Raw genomic sequence first — 17,964 nt, forward strand, 5'->3', positions numbered from 1 at the left:
CATACCCAATATAATATCACAAGTGTGGTATGAAGATAATAAAGTGTATAAGTAGATCTTATTCCTATCTCAAAAGCTAAAATAGACTATTTGTGATTGTTTTCCGTAGACCTCCAAACTCAAGAAAAAACACATCAAAGTAAATCGAAAAAAAAAATCAACTTTATTCTCAAAAAAGTTGTAACGAATAATTTTTTTTTTATAATAGAGAATATTAGATAATTTAAATGAAAAAAAAATAAAAAATAAAAAATTGGGTGGTTTTCATAATTCTAATTTTTGTTCCCTCAAAATTTGATTCTTATTTGCTTATTAATATTTTAACCCAATATTTGCCCTCCAAGTGCAGCCAGCAAGTGATGCGCTTTTGTTCTTCCCTCACAAAGTTTCACTCGAGGAGTTCTTCGCAAATAGGTCTGATCTCTTTTTCTCTCTAATTCTCCTTTTTACAACTGTATTAATGGAAGAACCAGAAAACCTATTTATTTTTTCGCATTTTTTTTGGTTAATTATCGTTGTGTAAATTGTTGGTTTCTGTTCTGTTTATTGAGATTCAGTTTTTGTTTTGTATTACGGTGCTTATAGTTTGTCTAATTTAGGGTTTATGAACTATTTTAGCTTTTAATTGAACTCTCTTTTGGACTTTTTCATTGTAATAAGGTGCATTTGTGGCACCCAAGGTGTGGTGTACTGGTCAATGAAGTGCGTTGAGAATTATGAGGTCTTATTTCAAATCCCTGTAGAGATTAAAAAAGAACTAGGTGATTTCTTTCCAAATTGTTTTAGCGATAGAGTTACCTAATACCAGTTGTTGGTGGGAGGTGTAGGGTATCTTGTGGAATTAGTTGGAGGTGTGTGCAAGCTGGTTCGAACATAATTTTTATCAAAAAGAGAAAGAAAAAACAAATAAATGCATTTGTGTCCTTGTGTGTACAAATTGGAACTCTTCAATTCGTATTCGTATATGGTTACAATTAGCCTTATAGATGGTGTAAATGTAAATGGTTAATTGTTTTTGTTCAAATTAGAATTTGTCAGTTCTTATTTGTATTTGGAGCTTTGCTTATTTAATACTTATATGTGATTATAACTAGCCTTAGTTATCGTTGTGTAAATTATTGTTTTGTGTTCTGTTTCGTAAGATTCAGTTTTTGTTCTGTATTACGGTGCTTAAAGTTCATTTAATTAGGGTTTATGAACTATTTTAACTTTTAATTGAACTCCCTTTTGGACTTTTTCATTGTAATAAGATTCATTGTGTCCTTGTGTGTAGTGTACAAATTGGAAAGGTTTGCTTATTAACAGTAGGTATATGATTAGAATTAGCAAGCCGAGGAACAAACTCTCTATCTCTACAAGGTAGGGGAAAGGTCCGCGTACACCCTACCCTCCCCAGATCCCATCTATGGGAATACACTGGGTATGTTGTTGTTGATTCTATGATCAGAATTAGCCTTATAGATAAGTGTAGATGTAAATGATTTTTTTTGTCTGATACTCCATTTGTTGTTGTTCAAATTGGAATTTGTCAGGTCTTATTTGTATTTGGAAACTTTGCTTATTTGATACTTATATGATTACAAGTAGCCTTATAGAGAGTTTGAATTTAAATAATTTTAATTATATTGTCTGGTACTTTTTTGTTTTCTTTGTTGAATTCATCAACCTTTTCTAACTGTTTTTAGCTTTTTATGGTTTATTTATATTCAGGTGATTTTGGGCATGCATGTGTTTTTTGTAAGTTGATTTACTATTTTTTTTGTGGGGGTGGGGGGGTGGGGGGGGACTTGTAAAATGTTCGAGTATGCTGTTCTTTTCTATTTTGTTTCTTAAGATTCAGTATCTTTTTTCTGCATCACGGTGCTTTAGTTCATTTAATTAGGGTTCATGAACTATTTTAGCTTTAATTTGAATCCCTCTTTGGATTTTTCATTATAATAAGTTGCATTTGTATTGTGTAGAATTCTTCAATTCTTATATGTATTGGCAGCTTTGTTTGTTTAATAGTACTTTATATGATAAGAAATAGCCTTATAGATTGTCTAAATGTAAATGGTTCAGATTATTTTGTCTGATATTTTATTTGTCATGTCGAAATATTGACCTTTTCTAATTGCTTACTTGATACTTATGTGGTTAGAATTAGTCTTATAGATAGTCTAAATATAAATGGTTTAGTTATTTAGTCTAATACTCTATTTTATGTTGAATTCATCGACATTTTCCAACTGCTCTAGTTTTTATTTTTTTTTCATTTTTTAAAATGATTTCTTTACATTCAGGTGGTTTTAGGGATTCATGTGCTTTTTGTAAGTTAAACTGCTAGGGGGTAAGGATTTGATAAAGAAAGTATGCACAACGATAGCAATTCTGGTGCCCCAGGAACACCTTCAGGACGGATACGTCGTCGCAGAGGATCAAATGAGGTGACTTCACATTTTCATGTTTGTTCCTTTAGTGACTTGTGCTATTTCTAATTTTTTTTCACTATGAGTTTTTGTCAATTTGTTCAAGAATAAACAAGTACATTAATCAACGGAACAATAAATAAATAAAGTTGAGATTTTTATAGTGCCACCTTTTGGGATTGGAATTTTCTAGATGTTAAAGAGTCCAAATTTTCTAACTGTAACATTTTCTTGATAACCGAGAAATCCTCTATCTTTTAGTTTCGAGACTCGGTAGATAATGGGTTCACCTCTCTACTCTTCTCCACTTAAGAACAAATTTTCTTAATATTCTTCTCCATCTTCCCAAAATTACAGGTTGCTCCAGAAGTTGTCAAAGCAAATGGAAACCATTTGCTTGTTAATGATCGGTCGAAGTACAAATCAATGCTTATCCGTGCATATTCATCCGTGTGGATGATTGGAGGCTTTGCTTTCATTATTTACATGGGTCATCTTTATATTTGGGCCATGGTTGTTGTCATCCAAATCTTTATGGCAAAAGAGTTGTTCAATCTACTTAGAAGAGCACATGAAGACCGGCATCTTCCTGGTTTCAGGCTATTGAATTGGTGAGTAAAATTAATTTACGTGAACTTTCCTTCTTACTTTCTCATCTAATAATGTGCCATATCAAGTGTGCATATTCTACTTCTTCTGGGAGACAGTGGGATTGGTTCAAGTCATACCCAGCTTTTGATTAAAAATTTCACTTACTTAGAATATTTGCTGGGAATCGAATTGTATAGTTCAGGTTACTGTGCAGAATCTTTTGGATCCGAATATATTTGCGTTTGTTTATTCAAACTATCATAAGTTTGGGCAATGAAAGTAGTGAGCCTCTGTTTTAAGTCATTTAGATGTTCTCATGTAAATAGAGCAAGATCCAGTTGCACTTTAGAGTAGCTAATGTCTCTGGACAGTTTCTATATCTTAAATTCTTTTCCTTATCAAAAGAACTTAAGCTATGGAAACTGTCCAGAGACATTAGCTACTCTAAGGTGCAACTGGATCTTGCTCTATTTACATGAGAACATCTAATAAATGCTATGAATATCAATTATCTCTTGACCCTTTGAGGTTCATTTTCATTAAATCTAATATGGTGTTCGATTCTACTTATTTGGTGGAATGTCAAATTAACTATTGTTGAATGTGCATAAACTACAACATAACAACAACATACCTTGTGTAATCCCACAAGTGGGGTCTGGGAGGGTAAGATGTATATAGACCTTACCCCTACCTTTGCGGGGTAGAGAGACTGTTTCCGATAGACCCTTGGCTCAAAAGGGAAGTTACTCAGAGAAGGGTTGAAAGAAAAAAATGACAACAAAATTTCAAGATATAAATCCAAATGAAGCAACATATTGTAGAAACACATATAAGAATAAGAAACAACGTGATTACTAAATACTACTACTAATAAGGAGAAGAGGATATGAGGCAAGCCCCTTGTCTCTCCCACCTAATGGGCGACCACACTCGACTATCTACTAACTTCTACCCTAATCCTCAACTTCCAAACCTTCCTATCTAGGGTCATGTTCTTAATAAGCTGAAGTTGTGTCATGTCTTATCTAATCACCTTTCTCCCTCGGTTCTTTTTTGGTCTACCTCTACCTCTCTTAATTGGCGCATCCGTGCACCTCCTTTTCACATGCCCAAACCATCTCGACCTTGTTTCCCTCTTCTTGTTTGCCACAGAGGCCACTCCCGCATTGCCCCGTATAACTTCGTTCCTAAACATATCTCTCATAGTATGTCCACACATTCATTTGATCATCTTCATCTCTGCTACATTCATCTTTTGGGTGTGGACGTTCTTGATTGGCCAACACCCTGTCCTAGTCAAAATATTGTGAGCTTTTCCTCTCTAAGGGGTCGTTTGGTGTGAGGGATAATACCAAATAGTCCCGGGATTAAATTATAGTACCGCTTATTTTGTTGTTTGGTTGGCAAGTTCGGGATAACTTATCCCGGGATTAATAATTAATACCGGGATAAGTTATCCCTCTCTTGGGGTGGTATAGTAATCCCGGGATAATTTATCCCGGGATAAAATAGGTAAATGACAAAAATGTCTCTTTCAACCCTTTTGTTATATCACTTTTTACATCAATGAAGGGCATTTTTGTAAACAAATAAATTGTTCTTAAAATTTATTATTTTGAATACAACAAACCAAACACTCAATAAAAAATAATCCCAACACAACTTATCCCATCATAACTAATCCCAACATAACTTATCCCAACATAATTTATCCCATCATAACTCATTTTCAAACCAAACGACCCCTAACAATTTAAACTTTTAGGTGAGTTGGTTATACACTTTAACATAGTATTAGAGTAGACATAGGTCACACATTCAATTCACAACTTGCATTATTAAAAAAGAACTTTCAGGTGTTTGGCTCATGAAAAATAAAGTTGTAATGAAGATACAATAAAGTAAATATGTCAATTCTCCAGACCGATGGGAGGGATAGGGTCCGTATGAGCACTTGCTATATTAATAAGCTATAACATATGGTAAAGTTGTATACTCGTAAGCAGCGAAACAAATACTAGGGTCAACACATATATACTATAGGGCCCACTGTGCAAAAAACTATACAATATGACAACATCAATATGTCTAGGAAGCCTCTACAGAGTATAACTGTACAACTGTCAACTGGTCGGGACAGGGCCCCGAGATACCCAATTATAACTTATATATAGCCAAAAAGATAGTCTCCATATGTCTGGAGTTGTCTGATAGCTCCAGATAGAGATAGAGCTCACCAATAGATCAACTGAGAACAGGAACTGGCCTAATGAGGATGTCTGCTGTCCTGTGAACCTGACCCTGCATTTATGGAAGAGCAACACCCTTGAAAGTAGGGACGTCAGTACATATACAACATGTAATGGTATGTAAAACAAATAGAATAACAAGTAGATAATTAAGAATGCTCAAATGAATCAAATATCAGAGATGAGCAGTCATGAGCAAATAAGCATTGAAAGTACAATATGAAGCTGTAATTTGTGACCAACCTTGGTGGTTCTCATATAACATCCCGTAACTTATTCATTTAAGTAGATAATACCTAGTAATTTGCCTAGGTGATGTCTTGCTTCCATCAGCAGTACAAGTATACAAGTAATACATGATGATCTCCAAAAGCGATCTATGACACATGTAAGGCATATGTTTCTTCCATTTGCTTGAAACTGTTTCAGGGCTGAGAGTAAATTGGGGAAAAAGCTGTCTATTCCGTATAAATGAGGTTCCCCAGTTTCAGGAACTGGCAGGCACATTGGGATGCAGAGTTGATCAAATGCCTACCACCTACTTGGGCATGCCTTTCGGCAGCAAACATAAGGCACTGGAGATATGGGATGGTATTTCGGAGAAAACTGAAAATAAGCTAACTAAATGGAGGGCACAATACCTGTCTCTAGGTGGAAGATTGATCCTCATCAAATCTGTTCTAGATTCTTTGCCTACTTATGTGATGTCCTTATCCCCAATCCTAACAAAGTGGTGAAAAAACTGGACAACCTAAGGAGGAATTTCTTATGGCAAGGAAATAAGGAAAAGAAAGATTACAACTTGGTAAATTGGAAGACTGGACTTCTCCGCAAAGACAGAGGGGCTATGGGGATCAGAAACCTGAGATTGCAAAATGAGAGCCTGTTGATTTGAAGTGGCTGTGGAGGGGGCAACTCTTTGGAAGAAGGTTATAATAGCAAAATATGGTGAGCTAAGTCTTTGGTGTATAAAAAATGCCTTTGAACCATATGGTGTGGGTGTGTGGATGACAATCAGAAACTTGTGGCCACAAATGGAAGAAAATATATTTATCAACGGGGTAAATGGTAACAAAATTAGATTTTGGAAGGATGGTTGTGTTAGAGTGGGTTAAAGTCCCACAATGGTTGGGGAATGGACTGGTTATATGGACTTGGAAAATACTCTTTGCATGAGCTAGCTTTTGGAGTTGAGTTAGGCCCATGTGCCATATCTTTGTACGTTGGATAGATCAAACCTCTCACCTTTTCCCAGATCTATTCCTAATCTGTGAAAATTCTGATGCTAGAGTATGTGATTGCTGGACAGAACAGGGATGGGACATATCATTGTGAAGATTACTAGATGACTGGGAGGTGGAGAGGGTGACAACTTTACTAGGAAAACTAGGTCGAGTGAACATAATCACAACAGCCACAAACAAGGTCTTGTGGAAGCATAACAAGGATGGAATTTTTATAGTTAGTAATGCATACAAAAGAGGCTTGCAGGTGATGGCTAGGGGTCCAAAAATATTCATTGGAACTCTTTCTGGAAGAGTGACATCCCTACAAAGTGAAGTGTTTCACTTGGCTAGTTATGGAATCTGTTCCTGAACATTACAAGCAATGAGCTGGACCATGCCAAAACATACATCAGATCTCTTGAGCTGTTGGATTAGGAGGGGAGGCAGTAAAAGCCAAAAGAGATGGTGGAGGTTAATACCATCATATATGGTGGGAAAGAAATGGAAGATGTTTTAAAGATAAGTCCAATTCCATACACAAAGTCTTATGGAATTGTATTGTATCTTTACCTTTTTTTTTTGGTGTAAATAGCTTTGTATAGAAGATATAGATCATATTATAGATTTGATAGGAAGTCTGTAATTGCTACTCTTTTTTGGAGTTTGACCTACAGATCCTTAATGTTGAGGAATACAATGATACCATTCTCAAAAAATAAACTAGGCCTTAATTTTTTTTTCCTTTTTCTGTTGTATATGTAAACAAAAAAGAGGGATCTGGTCCCAGATCACACAGTTTTTTATCCACTAGAACATATTGTTTACGAAAGGTTGACAAACTATAGATTTCCCATCTATATCCAATCTCAACGAGAATAAAATTCGCTTCTGGCCTGTCTTGTAGTTGTAGTCTTTTAGCTTATGTAGTCATTGACCTTTCGTACACACATGCATCCACCAAAATGGCTCCTTGGTTTGGGATGAAGCTGAGTTGATATATACGACAAGCGAAGGGAATACTCTCATTTCATTACACCCCCAAGGAACACAAGTTTGGTCGAGGATTGGAGAGGAGAGGTGGAATAAAGTGCTCGGGATGGATTTAGGAGTCTTTGTGAAAGCCATATGCGGTGAGACAATAACGTGGAGGCTTCACGTCTATACTTGTAGATTTTGTCCATTCAGGGAAAAGACGAGTTGTTGCTATGGTGTCTTAGTTTAGGTTTAGCTATCAGGTTTTCCTGTGGAACTAGGACTTGCCGACTAATGAAAACTGCGTAATTCACATGATGAAACCTCCAAATGACCAGTCTCTGAAGATTATATAGGCAGATGTGTTGTTGCCTTTGCACCATGTCAGCTGATCACAATTGCAATCATTGAGTTCCATACCATGTGATTTACATTTGGACATTGCAGTTGATTTTTATCCTGAAACTTGACACTAGTTATCATATTGGCATGGTGTCATGTTTTTCTTGATCATTCTTTCCAACTTTGCTAACTTCCTACTTGTTTTGCAGGCACTTTTTCTTCACAGCAATGCTGTTCGTATATGGCCGCATGCTAAGCCAAAGGCTTGTCAACACGGTTACTTTAGACAAATTCCTATACAAGCTTGTTGGCAGATTTGTTAAGTATCACATGGTCACGTGTTATTTCTTCTATATCGCAGGTTTGTTCTATATGTTTGAAGCATGCCCTTTCATGCAGTGTTCAATGTCAAAAGCATTTTGCAATTTATCAAAAAAAAAGCATTTCGCAATTTAACAATATCCAAGGCGTAAAGTAACAAGTTGTATGTCGTACTGCTGTTCTGGGGTGCCATTTTTCAAGCCTTGGGTTGTCATAATTCATGTACATCTTCTGTTGATTGTTTGAGAATTTTTTCTGAAGTGTTCCCTCTCCTTTGGAATCAGGTTTCATGTGGTTCATTCTAACACTGAAGAAGAAGATGTACAAGTATCAATTTAGCCAGTACGCATGGACGCATATGATTCTAATTGTGGTGTTCACACAATCGGCTTTCACTGTTGCCAATATTTTTGAGGGAATTTTCTGGTAAGGGGCCTTCAATTTGATAGATTTTTTTTTCTTCCTCCATCCACCATAGGTAATACTGCTTTGGGATGAATTTAAATGGAGCGACATGGACAGTGAGATTCATATAGCCGACCCAAACTTGCGTGGGATTGAGGTATAGTTGTGAAATCCACAACAAATAGAGAAGGAACTGTATTCACTGACTAAACTAACCAACCGTAGCTACCCTAGCATACCGGTCCTACTCTCTCTAGTATGTTTTGGAGATTTAAATCTGCTTTGATTTGCACCCAAGGGTGTGGCCTAGTGGTCAATGAAGTGGTTGAGAACCCGGAGGTCTTAGGTTCAAAACTCAGTGGAGACAAAAAACACTAGGTGATTTTTCCCATCTGTCCTAGCCTCGGTGGACAGAGTTACCTGGTACCTGCTGGTGGTGGGAGGTGGTAGGTATCCCGTAGAATTAGTCGAGGTGCGAGAAAGCTGGCCCGGACACCACGGTCATAAAAAAGGTCTGCTTTGATTCTGATCCAAATCCCTTTCGTCTTGGTGAATATATCTAGTAGAAATCCTTGGTGAACATCTTTTAGTTCTGGGGGAACATACATTTTTATTCTGGTTTGGTTTTAATCATGCAATAAATTGAACATAGATATGGAACTTCAAAATTAACTTTATGCAGGTTCCTGCTTCCAGCTTCGCTCATCGTGATCAATGATATAGCTGCCTATTTTTTCGGATTCTTCTTTGGACGAACTCCTTTGATCAAATTGTCCCCTAAGAAAACTTGGGAAGGCTTCATTGGAGCATCTATTACAACCATTATCTCTGCCTTTCTGGTAACTGTTATTTGGTGCAATAGCAATTGCAGTACAGTTATACTTTCAGTGTAGTGCATTAGTCTTTCCTCCATTTTGGAATGATTGCATAGTGGGGATATTTTTAATCCTACTCTTATGTGGTTATGCTACCTTCTCAAGACAGACTCATCTAAGTTCTCATGCTTAAAATTGTATTGTAGTTTTTATGTATGTTTATAGAAATATGATAAAGATTTTTCTTCTGAACAGTGTTTGAGAAGGGTATATGGTTTTTTCTCTTTTTATAGATTTGCTTATCATCTGTTGTTTTTTCAGCTTGCGAATATGTTTGGTCGTTTTCAGTGGCTGACATGCCCTAGAAAGGTAATTCTGGTAAAGTTTCTCTGTTGGCTTGGGAGACTAGCTGCTCAGTTTTGAAAGCTTAACTTCCATATTTTGTGATGCAGGACCTATCAACTGGTTGGCTTGATTGTGATCCTGGCCCACTGTTTAAACCAGAATATTTTACTTTGCCAGAATGGTTTCCTGCATGGGTAAGTTCTCTGTCAGCTATGGAAACTTAAAGTTGCGTTTGTATGTGCTCTTGTCACTATAACAGATCTGTCTGTGGCAGAAGCTTTTCTTTGTATCTTATAGCATGAGCGTACATTTGCTTTGGTCATGTCTGCTACTTTTTAGGAGGCATCCACCTTTTATTTCCTGGTGAATTTGTTCTTGACACTTCGCAATATAGGGTTCTGGGCAGGGGTTTTAGCACCTTTTCGATGCTTGTAAAGTTTCCAACTTAGCACCGTTTTCTAGGGTGTCTAGAACAAAAAAAAAAATGAGACAAGTAACAGTTCTTTAATTTCAAAAAGAACTGTTACTTGTCTCATTTTTTTTTTGTTCTAGACACTTAGATATAAAAAAAGGCAGTCCCATTGCACAAAGCATCCCGCGTCAGCGGGTCCGGGGAAGGCCACATGGTGTGATGTAGATGACCTACCCTAATGCAAACATTAGTGGCTGCTTCCACGACTCGAACCTGTGACGTATAGGTCACACTGAGACAATTTTACCATTGTAGACACTAGATATGAATTTGTAATAAGATGTCTTTGGGGTACTTTTTGTACTACGAGTGTGTATATGCACACTTACATACATACATTCATGCATAAACATAACTCAAACTTGGCCTCTATTGAGAAGTAAGCACTGCATCTTTGAGATTGCACATCTAGACACCTCAACTTGGTCTCAACGAGCAACCAAACATCCAACTCATACCGTTGTGTCATGTGGACACGCGACGCAGACGTGACACATTAATTTTGGAGGTGTCTAGATGATCATTTTATAGGAGTGTTCAACTGACAAAATGGAGACGAGTTGAGGTGTCTAGATGTGCAATTGTGCATACTCAAAGTTGGAGTGTCTACTTGCCTACATATTCTATACACTATTATGAAATTCGCATTAATAACTTGATGAGTTCCTTCATGTTAGAAGGTGCTTTGTTTAAACTATTTTTATGAATCAAGCTTGACCAATATACCAATATCAATGTTTCCATATCTGACAATTAATAAATATTTAAGAATATCCTTCAAAAGTATTTATGGGAGAGTAGTTCATTTGATGAATACCCCTTATGCTAGGTTTTCCGTTGCAAAGTTAAAATAAAGTATGGTCATGAGTTATGGTGTATGGACCTAAGTTGCTCGAACTCTTCACTTTTGGTGCTGCACCCGTGTCGACATGGCATGGGTGTGGGTGTAGAATCCGTGTCCGATTTTGGATACATTGACCAAAATCGATGGGGAAAGGCTGGATAGTTTTAATGATTTCTATAATCAACACACAAACTAAGGTGAAATTAAAGAAAATTGAATATCTTTTATATATAAAGTTCTATATCACTCCTTTTCCTTTAATCACCTTCCATCCAGGATTCTCCTTAAGTTCTCAACATTTAGGTTTTATAACTCTACTTTTAGATAATTTAATTATTTTTTTGCCCGTATCCATACATGGATCCGTTTCCCCGAATCTTAAAAATTAGATCATGAAGGATCCGACCACTACATCCGCACCCGTATCGGACACCTACACCCGAGTCCGAGCAACTTAGGTATGGACTAAAAAAAACTTTATTGTGTTGATTTTTTTGTTTTATTTTGTGAGTTGTTTGGATAATTGTTTTTTTTTTTTTGAAAGAATATAACTTGGTCTTAAAAATTATTTGAAGCTTATTAAAGTTAAAATAATAGATTAAACGTATTCAAGGAAAATCCTAAAATATAAGTTGAGGTTTTATTAAGTTAAAATACTAGATTAAACGTATTTAAGGGAAAAAAGCTCCAATTGAACAGAGCAGTGTAAAAGAAAGAAAACTGATCAGGGAGAGAAAGCTCCCCTTGAGCAGTTCTTAATTATTGTTCCTAACATAGTAGCATTAACAAAAAGTTACAGTAATTACATCTGCATACAGATGCTGCTTCTATGCATTTTACTGTTTTGATCCACGGAATTAAAAAACAATCGTAGGTGGCAGATAAGAAAGTGTTGGGCCATTATAATTTTGATTGTACAAGAACAAGTGTATTACCTTAATGCTGTTGTAACTAGAGTATTTAGATTCTTCTCAATATTTCTCTGAAAATAATTAAATGATCTAAGTGAATATTCTTCAAATATAGTCAATAGTCAATACAAGGTACTAAACTACTAAAATTTTTGGCCGTGATATGAAGTTGATTTGAGGTTTGGGATTCCACTCGCAGACCCAACCCTGCTGCTTCCATCAGGCTCCTATCCTAAGTTTTTTTTCTCTGCATGAATCAAGTTCTTCGACAGGACCATCCCGCCCGAGGGCTAATCATAGATCTACTATGGTCTTCTTTGTTCTTCTTTTATCTTATTATTTCCGGTTAAAAGCCTTTTCTGGAAGTACTTGTTAAAATCGAAGTACTTGTTAGCTAATCTTGATCACTGAATATCGACAAATTCGAAAATGGTAAACTAAAATATTTAGAATAGTAATTACTTATTCATAAAAAAAAAGGAAGAGTATAGTAATTACTCAAGTAGGTCTAAGTTTCCATTATAGGTGCTAACTGCTAAGAAGGTCCTTTAAAATATATATTAATTCAATTGGTGAAAATGACTACTAATATCATATGTACTTCTGGATGTGACGTTTATCACAATGCTCTCTAAGTTGTGAAAGATCTGGGTTTTCTTCAAGTATCAAGTTCTGTGATAATAGTGTATAAAAGTGTTCAAGAGATACTGATGTGATTGGTATAATTTTGATTCTTCTAATCCTATACTTGTGATTAACAAGGGATTCATACTGCATGAAAAATGTCGCTCTTTTCAGCCAATTGCATAATAAACTGAAGTTATCTTTGATTCTTATTTCTGCAGTTTCTTTCGAGAGAGATTGCTGTTTTACCTGTACAATGGCATGCTTTATTGCTTGGCTTGTTTGCTTCTATTATAGCTCCTTTTGGAGGTTTTTTCGCTAGTGGCTTTAAGAGAGCCTTCAAGATCAAGGTACAGTATTTACTATTTTTATTTTAATTTCTAGATGCCTTACTAGGTCCTTTATTATTACCATACTCACTGAATAATATGGTTTCCTTCATTCTATTTATTGTAGGATTTTGGTGATAGTATACCTGGACATGGCGGTATGACAGATAGAATGGATTGTCAGGTAAGCTATTTTTTTTTTTTTTTTGACAAGGTAAATAATTTTATTAACAATTGTGGGAACCTCGTATACAAGCTATATACCAAAAAAAGAACCTACACCATAATATTGTTCTCAAATAAAGAGGTCCAATCCTCTATACACTTGGGGACCTCAAAAGTACACCAAAAGGCAAAAGGAAACTAGACACGTTAAACTACTTTACAATTTTTAAAAAAGCTTGCTTCAGTCCTTCAAATGCCCTCCTATTTCTCTCTTTCCAAATAACCCACATGATTGGTAAGGAGGCAACTCTTCATGCCCTTGGCCTTTCTTCCCTCTCATATGAGTCCAGCTTTGAAAAGCCTACTTCACTATGCCTGACATCACGCATTGCATCCCAAACAAGTTAAGGGCTACCCGCCACAACCTATTAACCACTTTACTATGCAATAGTAGATGATCTACATGTTCACCCTTACTCTTGCACTTATAGCACCCTGACATAGGTAAAAACCCTCTTCCTCAAATTTTCCGCTGTTAAGATGACACCCTTCGCCACCAACCATATAAAGAAACATACCTTTCTCGAAACTATAGAAATCCAACTGGAGTCGCGAGGGAGGGAATATTCCTCTCACAAGAAAACTCTTATTAAAAAAAGCTGATAGTAGATTAACCATGTCTGCTCTCCCGCCATCTCCATGCATCTGGTATGTTGTTTGGTGTGTCCAGCCCATACACAAATTCAACCAAATTATGAAATTCCCACGTCTTCTGAATCTTAAATCCCAGTGAATGACCCCTTCACAAGACCTATAATTTTTTTGGATTGTCAACTCTCTTTGAGAGGAAACAATACATATATTAGGAAAGGCTTCCTTCAACTCGTTCTCCCCACACCATTATGTGCCCAAAAACTAATTCTACTTCTGTCTCCAACCTTTAATGAAATACATCCACTACAATCTTCCCATTCCTTCATGGTACTCCACACACCACACCCAAAAGAAGTTGTTATATTTTTTGTCCTCCATCCACCTCCCATGACCCCATACTTATCTGCTACCCCCTCCAGAAAGCATTTTCCTCTACCCCAAATCTCCATATCCACTCCTCTAGCAGGGCTTTATTTAATACCTTGAGATCTTTCGCTCAAGTCCTCCTCATTCCTTTAGAGATGTGATAGCTTTCCATTTCACTAGATGAAACTTCCTATTCCTTCCATTGTGTCCCATAGAAAGTTTCACTGATGTCTTTTCAGGGGCCTACAAAAGTGACATGAAATAGGTAGTAATGCTAAAAAGAGTGATTTTGATCAAAACGTTCTTACCCCTTTTGACAAGTACCTCTTTTGCCATCCCTCTAGCCGCTTCTCCACTTACTCAATCACCATAGTCCACACTGTGAGATTATTCTCAAAAATAAAATAAAAATAATCCACACTGTGAGATCTTTACTCGAAGCACCCAAAGGGTAAACCCAGAGAAGTAGAGTACCCACTTTAGAATTCAACATCTGCGCCATCTCCTTAATATTATCTACTACTCCCACTGGTGTGATCTCACATTCTCTAAGTTTAATCCTAAGGTCTGATACTACCTGAACCCAATTAGAATCCGTCTCAAACCCCTCGAGCTCCCAAAGAAACCGCAAGGACTCCCATTCACCAACCCAAAGAATTTGGCCATGGAAATGCAAAATTTGACATCTCCGTCATTTGTCCCCAACACCCATCATTGACATAATGGAATCCAGAAAATCACAATTCACATGATCGTAAGCTTTGTCAAGGTCTAACTTGCATAATATTCCCAGCACACCTTTCTTCTTTCTGGAATCAACCACTTCATTAGCCACCAAAGCTGCATTCAAAATCTGTCTTCCTTCCACAAAAGCGTTCTGAGAAGTGGACACTGTCTCATCCAGAACCTTTTTTAATCTATTAGAAAGTACCTTCGGTATAATTTTGTAAATGCTTCCTATCAATACTGTTGGGAAAAAAGCCAAAGTGGAATCATCCAGTCCCACAGCCTTGACTCCCCCCCCCCCCCCCCCCCACACACACACACAAAATTTGTGGCGCCCCTTCACTTCCTACTTCCCCTCAAACACCTCTCCATTCACCTTTAAAGACTCAATGAAATTCTTCCTCCTGTCTGCTACCATCCTATGAAAGGATTTTGAGTCAGAATCCCCTTCTTTCAACCACAATGCCTCGACTTTTGCCTCCAACCCTCCCAAACACCTTAACATTTTCAACTTGCTAGCAAGGTGAAAAGATGGTGTGCCAGAAATATCGTACCTGTTCCACCAAGCAAACACTTTATCTTCAAAATCTGGTGCTTTGGGCCACATGTTTCGAACCTGAACGGAAGCTAAATTAAATATGGGTTTCGAACTTTTGTATGGCAGGTATTATCGAATATTAAGGAACCCTTTTTTTGGCACATTACATGTCTGAGCCATAAAATTGTCCTCCATGGATTCTCTTGCCATGATTTCTTGGAATTATCTACACTTTAAGTTATATCAGGAAAAAGAATTAGTTTTTTTTTTTTTTGATAACCGAGAAATCCGTCTATGACCTGCCCTTTGGACCAATCACAGTCTTCTAAACTCGGTGGATAATGGGCCCGCCCCTCTACCCTTCTCCACTTAAATACCGGGCTTCGCTTTGCATGGTGTGGGGCTTGAACCTGCGACCTAAGCCACAAATCCTCCACCTTTTGCCACTTGAGCTAGGCCTTGGGGGCAAGAATTAGTTCTAATCCAAGAAGGGTAGGAATCTTGGAACATGCAATTTTAGCTTTGATGGATCCAAAGACGAAGAGTTGTTTCGCTTCAATCTATCATCTTCTGAACTGTACATTTGAAAATTTGACATTCATTTAATACACTTGATGGATTTTCAATACTTGTAATGATATATTTTTCCAATTGCCACTTGTCCCCTAATGTGGGCATTAGGATAGTCCGTAAAAAACAATCCTCCTAATTATTAGTTGGTCACTTAATATCCTGACTGATAAAAGATATTGTAAAATCCAGTGTCAAGTCGTTTTCATTATGATGTTTAACTGCATCGTGAAACCTCTGCTAGTTTTTGGGAGAGATTACAAAGAGGAAGACATGGTAGACTCATTATGTATTGAACAGTAGCAAAGCTTCAGTACTGTCACCATAATCCACCCTGTAAACAAATAGAATATGTTGACGCGGATCACATAATGGATCTATCTCTAAACCTAAATATGAAAGAACCAACACTTGAAGGGTGAAATCGGCAGAAGGTTCTTACCCTTACCTGGACAAATAATAGTTTAGCAGGAATAGCCAAGTGATGTTGCGTACTGATTTTGACCTCTGACATTGATTACTAGAATTAGTATTTTCAGATTGGTATTCTTTCTTGTGCTTCGCCTTTCCCTCTTGCATAATGTTCCTTGCTGAGCAGTAGTATTTTGTAGTTCTAATCTGAATCGCCGAGATTCTGAATCTTTTTTTCATGAGGAGTTATATTTCTGCAGATGGTGATGGCTGTTTTTGCATATATCTATCATCAGTCCTTTATTGTGCCACAGAACTTGTCAATTGAGATGATCTTGGATCAGGTAGGTTTCTCAAGTTCACATGAACACCCTGAAAAGTCTTAATGAAATATAACTATGAGTGTTGATTGATGTTCTCCTGCAATGGTGTAGATAATACTGAACCTTACATTCGAGGAGCAGCTAGCTGTGTACAAGAAACTTGGGCAGATCATCCAGGAGAGGACGTTTGGAGAATCTTGAGTGTGATTGATGTAGCCTTCAGATAAGATTCTCTTGTATATGTTCTCTCCTTTTGTTTTTCCCTCAGAACTTAGCATTTCCCAATGGCCTTGACTTCACTAGCTGTACAGTGCTTCTCCCTCTTCCTTTTTCGTTTAGATGTTCTGATAGTTCTGTGAATCTCTACCTTCCCCAAATAATAGGGCACGATGAAGCATCATTTGTCAAAATTCTTGTGCCCATTGGTTAAACAAGTTGATCCGTACCTAATTGGTCTGATTTCAGTGAGGGCTGACAAGGCTAAACTTGCTGGTTGAAGAGAGCACTGAATCATTCGAAAGGGGAAGTGACGTTTTAAGTCATCTGTTGAGAATGTTTTAAATATAGCTTTGACAGGAGAAAGACGATGCATGTTAGACACGGAGTTTGTAGTCCTGGTAAAATTTCCCTGATTACTGGCAAGAGTTTGGTGTAATTGGCAGAATTTACGTTGTGTCAGCGTGTATTTGATATTTGCTTGTGGAATTGCTACTAATTTATGTAAAACAGTCACACATTTCTCAAGCTGGACTTTGTTCCATGTGTTGTAAGCAGTGTGTTCTTGATATTATCTTTGCATTGCATAACCAGTGCACTGTTTAGTTTTTTGTATCAAACTCTGCGTAATTTATGTTGTCTAATAAAAATCTAACGAGTATAACTTGTGATGAAATCTATGTATTATTTGTATATCTAACTATAAAAGTATCTTCCAATAGATATCCTTAATACAATCCATGCATAATTTTGTGTAACAATCTATATATCAGCTCCCTTTGTGTCAATTTATGTGGCATAGTTAACGTTTTGAGAGCCGATCAAGTTTTTCTGAATATGTCTACTAAACATTTTAGGTGGTGAACTAATGTTATTTATAGGTTTTAACCTAGTTTTTAAATAAATGAATTTTATTTCAATAATTTTAATACTTCTATGCTGAACTAGCTGTTAAAGTTTAAAATTTTGAATCTCAAAATTTAAATTGTACTACATAAATTGAGACGGAGAGAATATTATTCATTGCGTAATTTTGAGTAACAATTTATATATCTACTCCCTTTGTCTCAATTTATGTGACATAATTCACGTTTGTGAGTATACGTGATTGTTCCCCAACTAAATACATAGGTCTTCA

At 36.7% G+C, this 17,964-nt stretch overlaps 1 protein-coding gene across 2 annotated transcripts; it reads left to right on the plus strand.

Moving 5' to 3' along the window:
• The first annotated feature begins 266 nt into the window (after positions 1-266).
• LOC125825942 (phosphatidate cytidylyltransferase 1) lies at positions 267-17,436 on the plus strand. 2 transcript variants are annotated; one of them, XM_049505230.1, is made up of 13 exons: positions 267-414; positions 2,283-2,426; positions 2,766-3,019; positions 8,001-8,152; positions 8,397-8,538; positions 9,200-9,356; positions 9,654-9,701; positions 9,785-9,871; positions 12,750-12,878; positions 12,985-13,041; positions 16,548-16,631; positions 16,722-16,846; positions 16,994-17,436. In XM_049505230.1, exons 2-12 carry the CDS (start codon positions 2,352-2,354, stop codon positions 16,809-16,811), a joined length of 1,275 nt encoding a protein of 424 aa, XP_049361187.1. In that variant the 5' UTR covers positions 267-414; positions 2,283-2,351; the 3' UTR covers positions 16,812-16,846; positions 16,994-17,436. The 2 variants fall into 2 exon arrangements, with proteins under 2 accessions (XP_049361187.1, XP_049361186.1); XM_049505229.1 differs by having other exon boundaries at positions 16,722-17,436.
• The last annotated feature ends 528 nt before the right edge of the window (positions 17,437-17,964 follow it).

This window comes from Solanum verrucosum, unplaced genomic scaffold, assembly GCF_900185275.1.
Source record: "Solanum verrucosum unplaced genomic scaffold, falcon-dt-bn FXZP01000161.1, whole genome shotgun sequence".
NCBI classification, from domain to species: domain Eukaryota; kingdom Viridiplantae; phylum Streptophyta; class Magnoliopsida; order Solanales; family Solanaceae; genus Solanum; species Solanum verrucosum.

Excerpts from the sequence above, each read along its gene's own strand:
- LOC125825942 (XM_049505229.1), top strand. The coding sequence starts at position 2,352 with ATGCACAACGATAGCAATTCTGGTGCCCCAGGAACACCTTCAGGACGG. Across the intron at positions 3,020-8,000 it reads GGTTTCAGGCTATTGAATTG|GCACTTTTTCTTCACAGCAA; the intron begins GTGAGTAAAATT and ends CTTGTTTTGCAG. Across the intron at positions 13,042-16,547 it reads CAGATAGAATGGATTGTCAG|ATGGTGATGGCTGTTTTTGC; the intron begins GTAAGCTATTTT and ends ATATTTCTGCAG.